The sequence below is a fragment of the Bufo gargarizans genome, chromosome 1, assembly GCF_014858855.1.
Source record: "Bufo gargarizans isolate SCDJY-AF-19 chromosome 1, ASM1485885v1, whole genome shotgun sequence".
In the NCBI taxonomy this organism is placed as follows: domain Eukaryota; kingdom Metazoa; phylum Chordata; class Amphibia; order Anura; family Bufonidae; genus Bufo; species Bufo gargarizans.
The window spans coordinates 216,739,004-216,759,472 of record NC_058080.1 but is presented as its reverse complement, the minus strand read 5'-3'; the positions used below and the strand labels follow the sequence as shown (position 1 = coordinate 216,759,472).

The window sequence follows — 20,469 nt, the reverse complement described above, 5'->3', positions numbered from 1 at the left end:
TAGAATTATTTTTTTTTTATACTATTTTGGGTTAAATCGATTAGCTGACACGAAACACGAGGAAATTTGGCTTCTAGGTGAATCAAATTTATCCTGAAATTCGGATCGAATTCCAATTTGTAGGATTCGATTCACTCATCTCTAGTTATAAGATTTCTGGAAAAGGGTAAGTGATCAAGTGATTTTAAATAAAAAAAATTCCACAAGATGATTTGATTTCTAACTCATGAGTATTTTTACCTTTTTCAGGATCAGCATTACAGGATAAGGTCTCCAATTCCTCACAAAACAAATTTAATAAGGCACTGCAACATGCTATCAAAAATCCTTGATAAGCTTCAATTCACGTTAAAACCATAAGATGGCCACACATAGACTAAGAAATTGTAGGATAGACATACGATAACTGTGACAGAATGCCTGGCACCCCGACTGGGCACCTTCAGCTGACGGATGCTCCTAGCGCTTCCCGAGGACTCCAAGCACTCCACCGGACACCATAACCACCACAGTCCCCACGAACCGCCACAGCTTGTTTGGAGTCTCGCCGTCCTCCACCCACGCTGGACCCAAGACCGGGCTTCAGCTTCCAGTGGGTGAACCTCTCATAAATCCAGAGAGCAGGAACCAGGAACAAGCTCTTACAAGAGCTTATACTCAGGGGAGTATTGCGATATAGCAATTCCCAAGAGTATAGTTATCCCATCCCCCAAACATGAGCCAAGACTTCATGAAGGGGTAAAGCAGAACTAGTTAAGATGGCCGCTACCACATGTTTGAATCTGTTCTAGTTAAAAGTCCAAGGGGCAGAAACAGTGCCTTTAAAATCCAAAATGCCCAAATAGTGCCCCAGAGGCTTTCGTCATAATAACGTATGGTGAAATTACATTAAAGTTGCTCATTTTCTTCCACACATCTTGTCATATGGTGAGCCAAGATCAAAGGAAAAGAAGGTTATAATTAGGTTATAATTCTTCTATTTTTATATTTAATTATGTATCAGTCTGCTCAGCTCTTCATACATTATCAAATGATGCTAGTAGGTTGGTGAAACATATTATGGTTTTACAATGGTGGTTCACTTGTCTATATTGTTCTGTGCACCCAAGTGTCTGCATCCTGTAGGTTTGAATTTGTGCTGTTGTGTTCAATGGCTGTTCATGTTATCACTGTTCTATGCATCCTGGCCTCGGCTACTTGTGGGTGTGAATTAGGCCATTGTGTTTGGTATCTCAACTCAGTTTGGTTCTCCGAGGGTTACTCTCCATTGCTTTGTGTGTCTGCACTTGTTTGACTCATGTGTTTCTGTGTTCTGCTATATTGTTCCTCAGTTGTGTGTCCTGCCCTGGCTGTGTAATCAGATTCTGTTGGATCTTTGTATGTTCTGATTGTGTCTGTATTCTGTGAAGTCTGTTTCTTAGTTTTTGTTTGGATATTTTCACTATCTGTCAGCCATCTTACTTTATCTGTTGTCCTAGTTCTGTTTGCCATGTTTTTGTGTGTGTTCCATGTGTGGTCTGAATTCTGTCCTAGTTCTTTTTAACAATCAATTCCCTAGTTCTACTTCTTCTCTGATCTGCCTTGCCATGTTTCTGTATCTGGACTTGATATATATGTACTGTTTCCAAGAGTTTTGTGCCTGTTCTGTCCTACTTAGTTTCTTCACATGCATCTGTTATGTTGAATTGTGTCCTAAAATCTGTTCAATGGATTTTGCATGTTCTTTGCCTGTTTGTCCTCAATCTGGTTTTACGTAATTCTGTCAATGATCTTACTTGTGCTTCTGATGCCTTGCACTGGTGATTGTGACCTGTTGTGTCAGCTGCCAACTACCCTGAGACTATTCCAAGAGGTGGAAGATTGGTGGCTCCCCTGCAGCAAAATCTAGATTCCTGTATAAGGTTTAAAGAGTGAAAAACATGACAATGCCAGGACAATACCCTCAGGGCTAGCCCAATGTCAAACCAGTTAGTTGTCACAGTGGTTCTGCAACCATTGTCGATAACAGGCTTCCTTTGAGGCCTACCAAACCAGCCATATCTGTTGTAAAAGCCATGTACTAGGCAGCATTGCCTTTTATAAATTTCAAGAAAACACCATTAATATTTACCGATTGTGCTAGCAATAATTTTAATGATGTCTTGACACTTGTCTTCTCTAAGCAAAGTGTGTCAATAATTGACTTGTCTAAATGAGCCTTAATGTTTGTATATTCATGGCTCAGTGACTAGGACAGCATGAACTATGAATACCCCTGTCAGGACTGCGGCATAGGAATGGAAAATGACAGTGAGGCTCTGAACTGAAACCCCCTGCTGCTCCTACCTACTCACAGTATCAACCCAAAACCGAAACTGGACAACGGCCCCTACGCTTAATAAGTGAAGAGACAAACAATACACACAAATGCAATAAACAGAGTCATCAGAAAAGGGTCAGACCATATGGGCTATGCAGTACTAATATGAGAGACAAAGAAGGGTCAGGAGACAAGCCGGGGTCAGAAGCACAGAGTATAAATCAGCAACAGGAACAGGGAACCAGGAACTAATGCTAGAGAGCCAAAATAGATAGGACTATCACTGGCAATGGTGTATAGACAAGGAGAGATTTAAATTGAGTACTAGGTCCCTGGACCAGAACCTGATTTGCCTGGCGCTCCAATAAGTCAGGAACATAACTAAACAGTTAACTGGACAGATGGACTGTAATTCAGTCCACTTTTTGTCTCCTCCAGAGTATGTGCTCTGAAGGGAGAAACACAGCATTGCACTGGTTGCTAAGGACACAGTTGAGCAAAGCCACAGATTGTGCCACTGGAGCCCAGGTATGTTCCTTAAATTTACCCCCTCTTAAGATAGATCCCTGGACCCTCAACATAGAGATCAGGCTTCGATGGGAACTTTATATGAAACCTCCTCATTAAAGGAGGAGCATGAACATCCCGAGCAGTGATCCATGTTCTTTCCTCAGCACTATATCCATTATAATGGATAAGGTACTGAAGGGAGCCCTAAACTCTATTAGAGTCAAGAATTTTGTCCACCTCATACTCTGATTCACCTTGGATTACAAGTAGATCAGGAGGTTTAGTTGGAGAAATCACTGGAGGAATGTATTTCTTAAGCAATGATTTATAGAAAGCATTATGTATCCTGAACAAGGATGGTAATCAAAGATGGAAAGATAACAGGTTTATTATAGAGGTGATATATGGACCAATAAACATAAGAGCAAGTTTACCAGATGGGACCCTAAGGTGTAAATTCTTAGTGGAAAGCCATAGAAGTTCTCCCACAACAAAATTCAGACCCATGGAACACTTCTTTTTTATACTGGATGCTTTGAGCTTTTTCCAGACTCTTGCGAGTCTGGGCCCAAACTGTGGACAGATCATTCATGATCCGCAGGACTTACGGAACTTAACAAAAAAACTCATGAAAAACGTGAATTAAACCCATAAATACAATAGAAAGATGAGATGCCACTAGCAGAGCTGATGTGGCTGTTGATAGCAAACTCCACTAGAGACAGCAACCTTTTCCATTTATTTTGACAATCATATACAAAGCATCTCAAGAACTGTTCCAAAACCTGGTTGACTATTTCAGTTTGTCCATTACTCTCTGGATGGAATGCCAAAGAGAAGGACAGTTTGATTTCAAACCTTTTTGCTAAATTCTCTCAAGAATTTCGAGACAAACTGTACTCGTCTATCAGGGACAATGGATTCTGAAATCCCATGAAGTTTAAGAACATTATCAACCCAAAAAAAAATGCTAATTTCATAGTGTCAGGGAGCTTCTTTAACTGAGCCACATGACATATCTTGGAAAATCTATCAATGACTACCCAAATGACAATCTGTCACGGATCAGCGAGTGTGAACCCACTGTGCCACTGACTGGCTATACTCTGGACGGGCGTGTCTAAGCAACTACCTGGTTTTCACTAGAGCCTCAGATGGTGAGGATAGACTTGAGCCATTAGGGTAGTTGTCAGGGGCTACTGCAGAGCAATCCTCGAGTCAGTGGCAGCTGGTCCAGGTGGGTATGTACCAGAAGCACAAACGTAGTAAGGCAGGCAGGGTCGTCACCAGAAGCAACAGTGCAGTACCAAAGGATGAGTCAGAGGCACAGTCAGACAGGCAAAAGGTCAGGGCAGGCAGCACAGGTACAGGTCAGGCAATCCGGATCGGCAACAGGAAATACAAGGCAAACAGGCAGGGATCAGATGATAAGCAGAGTTCAGGAACAAAGAATAAATCAGGAGCACACAAGAGTATCAGGAACCAGCAAATTCAAGGACCTTGACACTGAGGCATGTTGGAAGAGGGCTGAGCCACTTAAATACCTGCAGGAGAGCCAGGATTGGTCAGCGAGATCACCTGACCTTACCCACACAGCCCAGGTAGTGATGTGCTCCGCCCTTAGAGCAGTGTAACATGAAACCAGATGACCTCATGCTGTGTCCAGGGCTCAGTGGAAGTTGTGGAGCAGAATCCTCAAAATCCCAGGACCGCAGCGGTGAAATGACACCAACCAAAGGTAACGCTGAGCGTGGCTCCCCAGACCGCTGCGATAAGTGGGGGAACAGCGGTGCACAGCAGCTGCTGTTACACAGTCTTCCCCTGAGAGAAGGGAAGATCTGTTATAAAATTCATAGAGATATGTGTCCAAGGTCGTTGTGGAATAGGCAAAGGACAAAAGAAACACACAGGATGTCTCCTGGGTGCCTTGGCTCTTGCACCCACCTCACAGGCAGAGAAAAAGGCAGTTACATTTTGTGACCAAGTATGCCACCAATAGGATCTAGAAACCAGATGTCTGGTACCAGCAATGATGATACCAGGAGAAAGACTGTTAACATGTTTAGTTTCACTATAATCACTTGCATAAAAACGATGTGATAAATAGTGTTGAGCGGGAATATTCAAAACGCAAATTTTGATCACAAATATCGGCACTTTGAGAATTTGCGAATATTTAGAATATAGCGTTATACACTCACCTAAAGAATTATTAGGAACACCTGTTCTATTTCTCATTAATGCGATTATCTAGTCAACCAATCACATGGCAGTTGCTTCAATGCATGTAGGGTTGTGGTCCTGGTCAAGACAATCTCCTGAACTCCAAACTGAATGTCAGAATGGGAAAGAAAGGTGGGCTACAACAGCAGAAGACCCCACCGGGTACCACTCATCTCCACTACAAATAGGAAAAAGAGGCTACAATTTGCACGAGCTCACCAAAATTGGACTGTTGAAGACTGGAAAAATGTTGCCTGGTCTGATGAGTCTCGATTTCTGTTGAGACATTCAAATGGTAGAGTCCGAATTTGGCGTAAACAGAATGAGAACATGTATCCATCATGCCTTGTTACCACTGTGCAGGCTGGTGGTGGTGGTGTAATGGTGTGGGGGATGTTTTCTGGGCACACTTTAGGCCCCTTAGTGCCAATTGGCCATCGTTTAAATGCCTCGGGCTACCTGAGCATTGTTTCTGACCATGTCCATCCCTTCATGACCACCATGTACCCATCCTCTGATGGCTACTTCCAGCAGGATAATGCACCATGTCACAAAGCTTGAATCATTTCAAATTGGTTTCTTGAACATGACAATTAGTTCACTGTACTAAAATGGGCCCCACAGTCAACAGATCTCAACCCAATAGAGCATCTTTGGGATGTGGTGGAACGGGAGCTCCGTGCCCTGGATGTGCATCCCTCAAATCTCCATCAACTGCAAGATGCTATCCTATCAATATGGGCCAACATTTCTAAAGAATGCTATCAGCACCTTGTTGAATCAATGCCACATAGAATTAAGGCAGTTCTGAAGGCAAAAGGGGGTCCAACACCGTATTAGTATGGTGTTCCTAATAATTCTTTAGGTGAGTGTATACTATATAACACAGTACACATCAGGTGATCATCCCTCCCTTCTTCTAGCTTGTGGGCCAATGAGAAGGTTTTGTCACAGCTTAGCAACATCCCTAGCAACCAATAGAAAAGTAGCCTGCCCCTTATTATACAAGTTGCACGTAATGCGAAAAATTATGCACATCATTAATTGATGAAAATTTGCAAGCACAAATATATTGTAGCACTCTATCTGCATATAAAGCTATTCTAATGTGCCGTGTCAACCATTTTCTCCAGTCTCAGGAAAATTATACCAGCTTTAAAAATGTAGCATAAGTGACCCGCGCCGGTATTTCACGTGCATTACACAAATTATACATTGTCAATTTTTGCAAATTAAGAATATAATCTCAAATTCTCGAATTTGTGAATATATGATGAATATTCTACAAAATATTCACAAAATAAAATTTTTTATATTGCCCATGCCGCTCATCACTAGTGATAAAGCATCAGCTTTCACATTACCAGACCCAGGCCGATATGTGACGACAAAATTAAGGTGAGTGAAGGAGGCCCAGTGTGCTTGTCGAGGATTCAGGTGCTTAGCACTGTCTATATACTTTAGGTTTTTATGGTTTGTAAGTACAATAATTTGTTGAAGGGCTCCAGGAAATATCACCACTCTTCATGACCCCTGAGACAATACAGCACTCACTCCTATCTCCTAAGCATCCACCTCAATAATAAACTGGTAACATCAGCTTGAATGAGTAGCGGTGCAATAATGAAACTTTCAGAGGCTCAAAAGCAGACAGCAGACATCAGGAGACCAATGAATAATATCTGCCCTTTTCCTGGTTGGTAAGTGGTTTAGCAATAACTGAGAAATTCTTAATAACATTTCTATAATAATTTGCAAAACTAAAGAATCTCTGAAGGGCAATCAACTTGTACTTTAGTGTGGTCCATATAGAATTTTTGAGGTGATATTATGTAACTTATCTTACACAAAAGAAAACATTTACCTAATTTAGCAAACAGTTTTCTTTCTACTGAAGAACCTTTATTGCATGATTAACATTAAAAGCCCAGTCAGAAGAAAAAACTAAAATATTGTCAATATAGACAACCACAAATAGACCCAGGAATTCATGCAAAATTTAATTAATGAGGTTGGGCATTACACAGCCCAAAGGGCATTAAAAGATACTGTATTCAAAATGCCCTTCAGGGGTAATGAACACAATTCGTCTCCTTCCCATATTATAAACAAATTATAGGCTCCTCTGAGGTCAGTTTTAGAAAACCACTGGGCCTTAACACCTTGATAGAACAGATTGGAATTGAGAGGAAGTTGAAACTGATTCCTGACTGTAATCTTGTTTAATTCCCTATAGTCAATACAAGGGCATATCCCACCATCTTTTTTCCCAACAAAATAGACCCCAGCTCCCATGGGACACACAGAAGGCTAAATATGTCCCTTTCTTAGATTTTCCAGGATATAATTTTTCATGTTCAATAGCACAATCATATTCACGATGTGAAGGCAGGGACTCTGATGCCTCTTTGGAGAATATATCCTAAAAATACTTAAAGTATTTAGGTAAGGAACCGTTCTCCAGTTCAAGACCAGAGAGCTAAATGGATATGCAATGAATAGAGCACTGAGGACCCCAATTAACTAGTTTCCCAATAATCCAATTAAAGACAGGATCATGTGCCTTCAACCACGGTAATCCCAGGATAACATCAGCAGATACATTTTTCATGACATACGGTATAAGGAAAACCTTTAATTACCAAAACAGGAGTCTTATACTTAATACATTTAAAGGCCAAGGGAGTAGTATCTACCCCAGAGACCGAAATTGGTATAGGTAATATAAGTGACCTCCCTAATCATGATTCAGACAATCAAAAGGGGTTCTGCAGTTTGTTTAAACTGATGATCGGATAGATCAACAGCATCTGATCAGCGGGAGTCCGACACCTGGGACCCCCGCCGATCAGCTGTTTGAGAAGGCAGCTGCGCTCCAGCAGCGCCGGTGCCTTCTCACCGTTTACCGCTGGCCCAGTGACATCACGACTAGTATCAACTGGCATGGGCGGGGCTAAGCTCCATTCAAGTGAACGGAGCTTAGCCATGCCCAGGCAAGTTGCAACTAGTTGTGATGTCACTGGGCCAGCGGTAAACAGTGAGAAGGCACTGGCGCTGCTGGAGCACCAATTAGCATGAATAGGATATTCCAAAATTACCACCTTAGTAATCAGATTTAAAAGCGTCACTTCATTTTTTTTTTCTTTATTGTTATTTTGAGTGTCATTATTTTAAGTTTCATAATATACTTTACTAAAATAAATTACTTTTTTTATTTTTTTTTTTGAAAAAGTCCACATTTTTCAAAATAAGGTTGAAGGATCATCAACACTATATAGACAAAAGTATGGTGACATCTACACATTACATCTAAGGCCTCATGCACACGACAGTGAATAATGAGCGTGTGAAGGCCAGCTAAGTAACGGCCGTCACATGGCCATTTTTAGCACCAATGAAAATCTATGGGACTATTCACGTGGCTGTTCATTTAACGGCCAGTGAACAGCGTCTGTCAAAAAATTGGACATGTCGTATTTTTGTCCGTTTTCACGGTCAGACAGACCCATTGAAATCAATGGGACCGTTTTTAACAGCCGATTGACAGGAGTGCACCCATCTAACGGCCATTAAAAACATAGCCAGGAGGGGTTAAAAAAAAAAAAAAAAACTCACCTCATCCACTTGCTCGCAGTGCAGCAGTCCCTTCTCTCTTCATTGAGCAGGACCTTCCGAACGACCTGCGATATGCGTGGTGACGTAATCACGTGGGAGCGCTCAGTTATGTCATTGCGCACCTTCGGCAGGCCCCGTTCAGTAAAGAGAGAAGAAACTGCTGCAGCGCAAGCAAGTGGATAAGGTGAGTTTTTTTATTTTATTTTTTATTAAAAAAAAAAAAAAACTGTGGTGGGCCATTATGGGGGCATTATTTAAACCATGGGGGAAATTATTTAAGAGGGGGCCCTATATTGGGGTCAAAAAAATATCCTACACTATGGGGAACATTATTTTAGCTGGGGGCCTACCATCCTGTGGGTGTTCTCAAAAGGGTGGATCTAGAAATAACTGCCAATCAAATTCATCAATTTTTCATGTCCATTTTTAATGGACATTAAAAAATTATGCAAAACGGACATTAAATACAGACACATGGCCAGAAAATGGATGCACACACTGATGCAAAATGGCCATGAAAAACTGTGTCCTTATTTTTTTTTTCACTGTTGTGTGCATGTAGCCTAAAGGAGCTTTTATAATACCCCATTCTAAATCCATAGGCATTAAAATTCATAGGTAGTTCCCTCTTTGTAGATAAACCAGTCTCCACTCATCTTTTCACTAATCCGCTTACTTTCTGCAAGATTTTGGAGTTTGTGTGTGGGAATTTTTTCCATTTCATCCTGAAGAGCATTTGTGAGGTTAGACATTGATGTTGGATGGGAGTATATGGCTTGCAGTCTTCAATCTAGTTTATCCTAAAGGTGTTTGATGGGGTTGAGGTCAGGGCTCTGTCCAGTCTTATTTTTCAGACTACTAGCAAGAATAACGTGATTTGTCACTCCACAGATCACATTCCATTGCTCCAGATTCCAGTGGTGGCGTGCTTTACACCACTCCATCCAACACTTCAAATTTAAAACCTATGCCATGAACCTCCTGGCGCACAGTTTTTGTGCTGATGTTAATGCCAGAAGAGGATTGAAACTGCAGTTATTGAGTCAGCGTTCGTTTAGCCTTTTTTTCTGCAGTTTTTACATATGTTTACTTTGCAATAATTTCACTCATCAGTTGATGGAATATCTAGGAAAAAAATTCCTAACTTGACATTTTGCAATAGTAGCATGCGATTCACAGAATCAAACTACATGACAAAATAACGTTGTCTTAAGAGGCATGAAATGCTCAACCCCATATGCAGTTGTGCGTCTATACCCGGGGGACCAAATCCTGCACATGTGGTCCGTTGCTAATGGCGAATAATGCTTGCAATGGAGGATACCCACAGCGGGCCACAAGTGCCACAAGAACATCCTACACCAGATAGCAAAATGTGTGGATGTAATCGACTATATGAAATAAACATTTATAAGAATAGGTGCACTGCTGTGGTGGATGCAATCAACCAAATCTGACTAAACCCTCACACTGATGTTAAAATAACACTTTAGCCAATATATTCTTATATTAAGGAAATACTGGAGCCCGCGCATCTCATCAAGGTATCTCAAGTGGCACAGGACGTAACCCTAACCTATCTGTGCCGTATGGGCAGTATCAGGGGCCAGTGGGCGAATTACGGGAGCGTCAGGTCCGACTCACAGCAAACAGATCCCAGTTGCCTCCAGTGTGAAACCACACATACAATGGGAGGAGGGCGGAGGCTGTGAGTCCCACCCAAGGCTAACTAATATGACGCAGGCCTCACAGATGCACCTTAATGTTGCCTATGGATTGAAATCAAAGCACATTGAAATTTGGAGTTTATACATCTCCAGGCATACATATACAAACTGCATGACAAAATAATGTGGTCTTAAGAGGCAGGAAATGATCAACCCCATATGCAGTTGTGAGGAATATGGATTATCATTTATTGGCAGCCGTGATTGTCATTTGATTCACCTTTTGGCATGTACACAGTCAGTGTACATGCAAAATATGTTCTCACCCCCAGCCATCTGCTGTCAGCTAGGAAGGGAGTTAGCCCAAGGGGTCCAGGCTTCAAGGAGGCCCCAGGTGGATAAAGTCACTCCTGAACCAGCCAGGTTAGAGGCAAGCTAATACTGCAGGAAAAACCCCAGCAGGAGGTCTCAGCCCTTGCCCAGGATCAATGATACCTCCCAGACATGTTGGCACCTACATTTCATAAGGAATTATGAATAGTCTGTCCATCCCAGGCTTAATTTGGCTATCTTTTTACGATCCTTAGGCAAAGCCAAACATCCAGGTTGTCCTGGCTTGATGACAGAAACCAAATAACGGTACCATCTTCCTTCAACATATTGGTCTGGGGCTATGAGCCCTAAGGGGTTTTATGGGTCATTTTCTGCCAGCACCAGAGCAGGAGGAGTGGACCCTACCCATAGGCGGGGAGGGGAGCGGCCGGCTACAAGTCATAAGCTCATGCAAGCCAGCAGGCGGTGTCTTTTCTGAAGGGGGTCACATTGTGCCAATGTGTTTGGAGAGACCAGGAACCAGCTGACATCACTGCCCCCACGTGACAGCAGCCAAGGACTATTCAAGCCTCGTAACCCAATGGAACTTTCATCTACCCGGTAACTGACTTTTGCTCTGCTTAACCCTGTTGTACCTATATCACCTTTATCTGTAACCTCAGACCACTGTATATATTCTCTGTGTGTATTGTGTTATATCTAGTGTGCCCTTAAGGCAATTACATATATAATTTAATCTTGTGCTGTCTTTTATCTCGATCACAAATCCCCACGTCCGTGTTTCGGCCTAGTTATAAGCTACAGCGGTTTGGCTTCTCACCCTATATAATCCCAGACCGGGCTTATATCAAACGAGAAGCTGGTGGCAGATTTCCCGGGATGAGAAGGCCCTGTTTCACAGCAGCAGTGAAAAGGCTCTGTCAGCTTGTTGCCTCTCAGTGCCCGCGTGGACAGGAGGTGTTTGTGTAAACTGTATCAAGCTGACCTTACCTGCTCCTCTGGAGGGTGTAACGTCACGCTTTGGTAACAAGTGACCATACTGCGTCTCGTGAGCTCGACGTAGGTGACATCAAGCGGGCACGAGGTGTGGTATTCGTCACATGCATCTATACCCGGGTGAGCAAATCCTGCACATGTGGTCCGTTACTAATGGCCTGTGCCACTTGAGATACCTTGATGGGGTGTGCGGACTCCAGTATGTCCTTAATATAAGGGTATACTGGCTAAAGTCTCATTTTAACATCAGTGTGAGGGTTTAGTCAGATTTGGTTGATTGCATCCACCACAAGTGTAAACCTATTCTTGTAATTAGTGCTATTAGTGATGAGCGGCAGGAACAATATTTTAATTGTGATATTTAGTAGAATATTAGTCATATATTCGAGAATTAGCAATATTTTCTTTAATGTGAAAAATCGGCAATGTAATATTTGTGTAATGCACTCTAAATACAGGTGTGTGTCACTATAGCTACATTTCTGCTAGCTGCAAGTTTTCTGAGACTGGAGAAAATGGTTGGCACGGCAGAGCATTACAATAGCTTTATATGCAGATGCTAATATTTTGGCGCAATACGTGCAACTTCACATTTTAACAGGTCTGAGTACTTATTAGTGATTGGTGCACTAAGTATTGTCGTGAACTTGTGACATCACAGCAGTATGCATGTATGTATGTAGCATACATACATACAGCACTATGTATGTAGCATGTATGTATGTATAGACAGCAGAACCTATCAGCTACACTATATCACTATCTAACCTACATTGACTATCTCCCACTAAATATCTGTATTATACACTGCCTGTCCCAAAAAAAAGTCGCCACCCCAAAAAAAAGGTCACACACTCTAATATTTTGTTGGACTGCCTTTAGCTTTAATTGCGGCATGCATTCGCTGTGGCATTTTTTTGATAAGCTTCTGCAATGTCACAATATTTATTTTTATTCAGTGTTGCATTAATTTTTCACCAAGATCTTGCATTGATGATGGTTCATTGAGTCTGACTGCTGCGCAAAGCCTTCTCCAGCACATCCCAAAGATTCTCAATGGGGTTAAGGTCTGGACTCAAATGGTGTATCATGCTCCCTGAACCACTGTTTTGCAATTTGAGCCTGATGAATCCTGGCATTGTCATCTTGGAATATGCCCGTGCCATCAGGGAATAAAAAAATCCATTGATGGAATAACCTGGTCATTTAGTATGTTCAGGTAGTCAGCTGACCTCATTCTTGGAGCACATACTGTTACTAAACCTAGACCTGACCAACTGCAGCAACCCCAGATCATAGCACTGCCCCCACAGGCTTGTACAGTAGGCACTAGGCATGATGGGTGCATCACTTCATCTGCCTCTCTTCTTACCCTGATGCATCAATCACTCTGGAAACAGGGTAAATCTGGACTCATCAGACCACATGACATTCTTCCATTGCTCCATAGCCCAATCTTTATGCTCCCTAGCAAATTGAAGCCCTTTTTTCTGGTTTACCCCACTGATTAGTGTTTTTTTTTTTTTTTTATGGCTACACAGCATGTTCAGTCCCAATCCCTTGAGTTCCCTTCGCATTGTGCGTGTGGAAATGATATTACTTTCACTATTAAACATAGCCCTGAGCTCTACTGTTGTTTTTCATCGATTTGATTTCACCAAACGTTTAAGTAATCACCGATCACGATCATTCAGAATTTTTTTCCCGCCACATTTCTTCCTCGAATATGATGGGTTAAGAACTGTCCAGAGAACATTATTAAAAACTGGAAGGATAGTGGCAACACAATTTTAGTAGTTTCTGCAATCTCCTTAGAAGTTTTCTCTGCTTGATGAATGCCAATGATTTGACCCTTCTCAAACAGACTAACATCTTTTCCACGACCACGAGATGTGTCTTTTCGACATGGTTGTTTAAGAAATGAGAAGCAACTCATTGCACCACTTGGGGTTAAATAACTTATTGACAGCTGAAAGATAATTGCCCATGCAGTAATTATCCAATAGGCGGCTCATAACTACTTGCTTAATTAAATCCAGGCGACTTTACTTTGGACAGGCAGTGTATACTGTATATAAGCTAACTAACTATCGAATCTAATGACACAGGAAAGCACAGAGCACAGCAATAACACTGCTGTCTCTCTCGGATCTGCAAAATACTGCATACAAGGGCTGCTGGGGAGGTTCTTATATAGTAAGGTGTAGGCAACTTTTATACTGGTTGCTAATGATGTTGCTAAGCTCAGACAAAGACATTGCAGCCTTCAAATTAGCCCACAAGCAATCTAGAATATTCAAATTTACGGAAATATATCACTTTATTCTAAATATTCGCAAATCCTCGAAGTGCAAATATTCATGAATAATATTCGGTATTTGAATATTGGAGCCTAACACTATTTGCTATCTGGTGTAGGTTATTCTTGTGGCACTTGTGGTATGCTGCGGGCATCCTCCATTGCAAGAATTATTTGCTGAGGATCGCTATTAGCAACGGACTACATGTGTATGATTTGCTCCCGAGGGTATAGATGCACAACTGTATATGGTGTTGAGCATTTCCTGCCTCTTAAGACCACGTTATTTTGTTATGTATGCCTGGAGTTGTATAAACTCCAAATTTCAATGTGCCTTGATTTCCATCCATAGGCAACATTTAGGTGCACCTGTGAGGCATATTAGTCAGCCTTAGGTGGGACTCACAGCCTCTTCCCTCCTCCCATTGTATGTGTGGTTTCACACTGGTGGCAACTGGGAGCTGTTTGCTGTGAGTCGGACCTTACGCTCCCGTAATTCGCTCACTGGCCCCTGATACTGCCCATACGGCACAGGTAGGTTAGGGTTAGGTCCTGTGCCACTTGAGATACCTTGATGGGGTGTGCACGCTCCAGTATGTCTTTAATATAAAAATATACTGGCTAAAGTCTTATTTTAACATTACTGTGAGGGTTTAGTCAGATTTGGTTGATTACATACACCATAGCATTGCACATATTCTTGTAAATGTTTATTTACAGAATCACACTCAAGTTCAGTGATCTCTTTAGAATGACCCTTGTAAAGGCAGACTGCAAGGTTAGGGATTGGATTTTATACACCTTTTGGGACTGAATGAAACATCTGAAATCAACGATTATGATGATGTGTTTCCCATGATATTTGTCCATATAGTGTATCTTGCAATACAAACACATTTATTTGTAACTATAAAATCTTAGTTGGTTATATTCACTTGGTACTTACCTGTGTGAAAAAACTTCCCTGAAAATCCAAGATTGAAGGTGAAATTTGCAACCTGAGTGCACAGTACTTTTTGAGTGTTTAGTAGTGCCTAGAAGAAAACATAATAAGTAATGTAGTAAACAACAATTTAGAACAACCCAAGTAGTGCTTTGTCTTTTCTATTATGTTAAGTGGACGTTCACACAATGGCTTTTACATAAGAATGTGGCATTGAAAGGGACATGACCCGTTTCAGCATGGCCATTACTTAAACCGTGCGCTCCTCAATCTTCAGTGCTGTCTCCCATTGAGACGTATGGGAGGCAGAAAGGGCTTAGCTACCAGAAGGTTTTTGGTGGAATCTCCGCATGGCTGTCTGCTCTAAAATTCTGCTGTAACAGCCATTGTGTGAACAGCTCCTAATAGTGTGCAATCTTTCCACATTTTATAACTTAAAGTTGTGCCAACATGATATATTGGATAAATAGTTGCAGTAAACTTTAAATTTTCTTTACTAGACTTTAACTTAACTTGAGGTGTAAAGGTGAACAAATCGATTCTAAATGAACCAAATTTTTTACAACAATCTAGCAAATCCAAATCTGTCATTTTATAGATCATTCAACAGCACATAAGGGCAGGACGATAAAGAAGGAGAATCACATCACTGGACAGCTCTCTGGCCAGTGGGTTTTGCCATAATGTCTTGCAGTCAACCTTGGTCAGTCAGGAGGGACTATACTGACAAGTGTCATCAGCACTCTCTAAGATCCTGTCAATTAAATGCTTTCTGTGGTTATATATTGTTGTGATAGGATGTCTGACCGGAAGGGAGAAATTAAATTTTACCTTTACTCACAGACTGCAGCTAATTTAGTATCAATGAGATTTTTTTATTTAATTACTCTGACAGACAGACAGGTTTTAGCTATTAATTCAACAAGAATGGACGGCACTGTGCTTACGTTCAGGTTCGGGTGCACGGTCAGCAGGTCGGATCCCCATCAAATATATAATAAATAGACCGGCACTCCGTGATTTCTTTGCAAAAAAGAAGACTTCTTTATTCGTCACCCATATGTGACGCCTGGCGTCACATATGGGTGACGAATGTGGCGTCACATTCGCCACATATGTGGCGTCACATATGGGTGACAAATAAAGAAGTCTTCTTTTTTGCCAAGAAATCACGGAGTGCCGGTCTATTTATTATTATATAGGTTTTAGCTATTGAGAGGACAGAAGTCTTTGTAGTTTGTCACTGTGTAGCTCAATTAGGCTGGGCCTTTATTTGTGCAAATTGGACCAGGAATTTATTTTAAGGAATATAATAATCTCTAGTTAAGCATCAATTTTTAGTTAATCAATAGTTTGCTGATACTGTTTAACATTAAATATTTAACATATTTGAATTGTATGTTTTACTCAGAGGTTTTTCAATAGAAAACTTACCAGACCATAATAACGGCAGTAAATTCAATATACACCGGAAAGACGGATCCGGCATTTCAATGCATTTTTCTGACTGATTAGGCATTTTTAAGACTGATCAGAATCCTGATCAATCTTACAAATGCCATCAGTTGGCATACGTTTTGCCAGATCCAGAAGGCAGTTTCGGCTACGGAACTGCTTGCCGAATGACCCTGCCGCAAGTGTGAAAGTAGCCTAAGAAGTTATAACTGTCTCTTAATTAAAAAGCATATACAGTCAGGTCCATAAAGATTGGGACATCAACACAATTCTAACTTTTTGGCTCTATACACCACCACAATGGATTTGAAATAAAACAAACAAGATGTGCTTTAACTGCAGACCGTCAGCTTTAATTTGAGGGTATTTACATCCAAATCAGGTGAACGGTGTAGGAATTACAACAGTTTGCATATGTGCCTCCCACTTGTTAAGGGACCAAAAGTAATAGGACAATTGGCTTCTCAGCTGTTCCACGGCCAGGTGTGTGTTATTATCCCAATTACAATGAGCAGATAAAAGGTCCAGAGCTCATTTCAGTTGCATTATTTGCATTTGGAATCTGTTGCTGTCAACTCTCAAAATGAGATCCAAAGAGCTGTCACTATCAGTGAAGCAAGCCCTTATTAGGCTGAAAAAAACACAACAAACCCATCAGAGAGATAGCAAAAAAATTAGGCGTGGCTAAAATAACTGTTTGGAACATTCTTAAAAAGAAAGAATGCACCGGTGAGCTCAGCAACACCAAAAGACCCGGAAGACCACGGAAAACAACTGTGGTGGATGACCGAATAATTATTTCCCTGGTGAAGAGAACACCCTTCACAACAGTTGGCCAGATGAAGAATAATCTCCAGGAGGTAGGTGTATGTGTTTGAAAGTCTTTAGACGGCGCTTCACAGTGCAGATGGACAATGACCCAAAGCATACTGCAAAAGCAACCAAAGAGTTTTTAAAGGGGAAGTTTGGAATGTTATGCAATGGCCAAGTCAATCACCTGACCTGAATCCGATTGAGCATGCATTTTACTTGCTGAAGACAAAACTGAAGGGAAAATGCCCCAAGACCAAGCAGGAACTGAAGACAGTTGCAGTAGATGCCTGGCAGAGCATCACCAGGGATGAAACCCAACGTCTGGTGATGTCTATGCGTTCCAGACTTTAGGCTGTAATTGACTACAAAGGATTTGCAACCAAGTATTAAAAAGTGAAAGTTTGATTTATGATTATTATTCTGTCCCATTACTTTTGGTCGCTTAACAAGTGGGAGGCACATATGCAAACTGTTGCAATTCCTACACCGTTCACCTGATTTGGAATGTAAATACCCTCAAATTAAAGCTGACAGTCTGCAGTTAAAGCACATCTTGTTTGTTTAATTTCAAATCCATTGGAGTGGTGTATAGAGCCAAAAATGTTAGCATGGTGTCGCTGGTCCCAATATTTATGGTCCTGACTGTATTTTATAAGCATAAAATAATAGGGAAAGGAAAAGGGAAGGCAAGCACAGATAGTTATGAAAATCTTAGATCCATTCTCATTGCTAGGGAGATCAGTGCTAAATACAGAAATTAGGTATACTTTTATCTCTTTACTTAAGAGTAGCAATTAGAGTCAACTGTATTGTCACTGTGCGGGTACAATACACAGCCAATAAATAAATAGCATCTAACCTGAGTACAAAAAAGGCATATACATTAAAAGATTAAAAATCATCTCAGAATTCAACAATATTAAAGCCACAGGAAATAAACTCTTCCTTAATCTTTTGGTATGGCACCAATGACACCTACAGTATGCCTGTAGAGTCAAAGGATAATATGAAGAAACAGAATGTATAAACCAAGAATGGCCAACTAGAGTACCAGAGGCCCCCTTTATAGGTCATTGAAGCCTCTCAGGTGTCATCAATATCTGGTTTCCATAATGAACAGGAGCCAAATGGGAAAGTTCAAAATGTGAACATAGTCTGCAATAATCTTCGAAGACTATCATTATAAATCAATCTTACATTCACTGTAATAGAGTTACGTTTCTAGCTCTATAATTCTATCAGATTCAATACTAGACTTTTTCCCTTTATATAGTATATTAGTGTATAATTATTTAAAAGCCTCCCTTATGCATGAAACCATGTCATAGAGATAAAAGAAAAATAGTTTAAAAGAAGGTGCCCAACTAGTTAATACACGATGTGCACTTTGTGATTGTGCTAGCCTATGTGACATGTGTCCACTCTAGGCATGTCTTTAAGAGATAAAAGAAATGTATTTTATTTTTTTCATCAGTATATTACAAATCTATCCAAAAGTGTAAAACATTTACTGTACAATCAAAGTTACTTTTTGTTACAGTATGTTGTCTTTACTGTGATACATATTGCAAAAATTGCAAATAATCTTTACTTAATATATATTTTACTTGTCTCTGGCTCATGAGAGCTGTTTTTCATTCTTTTTTTTTCCCTCTCAGTCTGTAATGGGAGCTCTGCCAAAATATTTAAAGTGCTGTCAATTATCAAGTCTTAAGAAATAATGAATGCCAACTTAGAAAGAACATATGCTTGCATACTTTATAATTTTTTTCATTTTCTAATTTCAAAATAAAACAATATTCAAGCTGTGAAATACTAAAATATATTTAAATACTGTGTATGCATAAGGCAAATTACTGAAGCATTTATCTACAGTGATATCTCTGAAAACAACCACTTCTTTGAGAAGACCACTTCCATCTACACCAAAATTTTCAGTTTCAGATCTTAGATTCCCCTACCTTCTGTGTATATTCGTCTAGCTATCTAATTATCTGTCTGTCTTACAGTGGGCTTATTGCAATGGCTGAAGGTGGGCCCTTACTCATCTACAATGCATGTGTGGTCGTGATTCTGGTATCACTGTCATAATGAACTTACACCATAAATAATCCTGCCCAGAATCTTAAGAAAGGCATAGATTCCATAGAGGCATAACGTGCTGCTACACCGGGGTCTTTGGAGATAGGGCTCCAATATTATTTCTGTCCATCCACATGCTATGGTATGGTAAATATCTTTGTGGGTCTCTTCAGAGAAAATGTATTATTAACAATCAAACTGTAGAAAATTGGACAATGTTATAAACAAATATCAGTTTCTTTTGTCCTTCTTGGCAGAATCAAGCACCATAACGGGGTAACTGGTTTGATCCTAGCTATGGAACCGCATTTTGCTATGGTAATCTTTAAAACCAATCCAGTGAGATGGAAACACATTGGAAATTATTTTACAATACATTTACATTAGTAATATATACAATTAAATAGTATAAATACATCACATAATTCAATTCTATTTCTGAATGCTATAAAATACTGTATGTGATTTTTATGAGCTTGTACACAAAATGTGTAAAAAAAAAGAGGTAATTTGGCTAGTGTAAAATAAACTCCCTTCTGCTAGTAGGCAGTTTATATATGGTAGTTGAGTGAGGCTATTAGATACTTTTTTGGATTAAATGGATCAAATTAGCTTCTTTCAGATTGCATCTTAAGAAGGCTGAGGAATTTTCTCACCCAATATTTACAGTCGTCAGGTCCATAAATATTGGAACATGGACACAATTCTAACATTTTTGGCTCTATACACCACCACAATGGATTTGAAATAAAACAAACAACTGCAGACTGTCAGCTTTAATTTGAGGGTATTTACATCCAAATCAGGTGAATGGTGTAGGAATTACAACAGTTTGCATATGTGCCTCCCACTTGTTAAGGGACCAAAAGTAATGGGACAGAATAATAATCATAAATCAAACTTTCATTTTTTTATACTTGGTTGCAAATACTTTGCATTCAATTACAGCCTTAAGTCTGGAATATGTAGACATCACCAGACGCTGGGTTTCATCCCTTGTGATGCTCTGCCAGGCCTCTACTGCAACTGTCTTCAGTTCCTGCTTGTTCCTGGGGCATTTTCCCTTCAGTTTTGTCTTCAGCAAGTGAAATGCATGCTCAATCGGATTTAGGTAAGGTGATTGACTTGGCCATTGCATAACATTCCACTTCTTTCCCTTAAAAAAACTCTTTGATTGCTATTGCAGTATGCTTTGGGACATTGTCCATCTGCACTGTGAAGCGCCGTCCAAAGA

General features: G+C 40.5%; 1 protein-coding gene across 2 annotated transcripts in view; it reads right to left on the bottom strand.

Moving 5' to 3' along the window:
- LOC122946004 (bifunctional heparan sulfate N-deacetylase/N-sulfotransferase 4-like) overlaps window positions 1–20,469 on the bottom strand; it is a 754,569-nt gene that overhangs the window by 571,257 nt on the left and 162,843 nt on the right. For both annotated transcript variants that reach the window (XR_006391210.1, XM_044305313.1), the window contains exon 3: window positions 14,889–14,976. Coding sequence is in view for 1 of the 2 variants with exons in the window: in XM_044305313.1 (XP_044161248.1) it covers window positions 14,889–14,976 (88 nt within the window). In the remaining variant the exon portion in view is untranslated. The remainder of the gene's footprint in view (window positions 1–14,888; window positions 14,977–20,469) is intronic.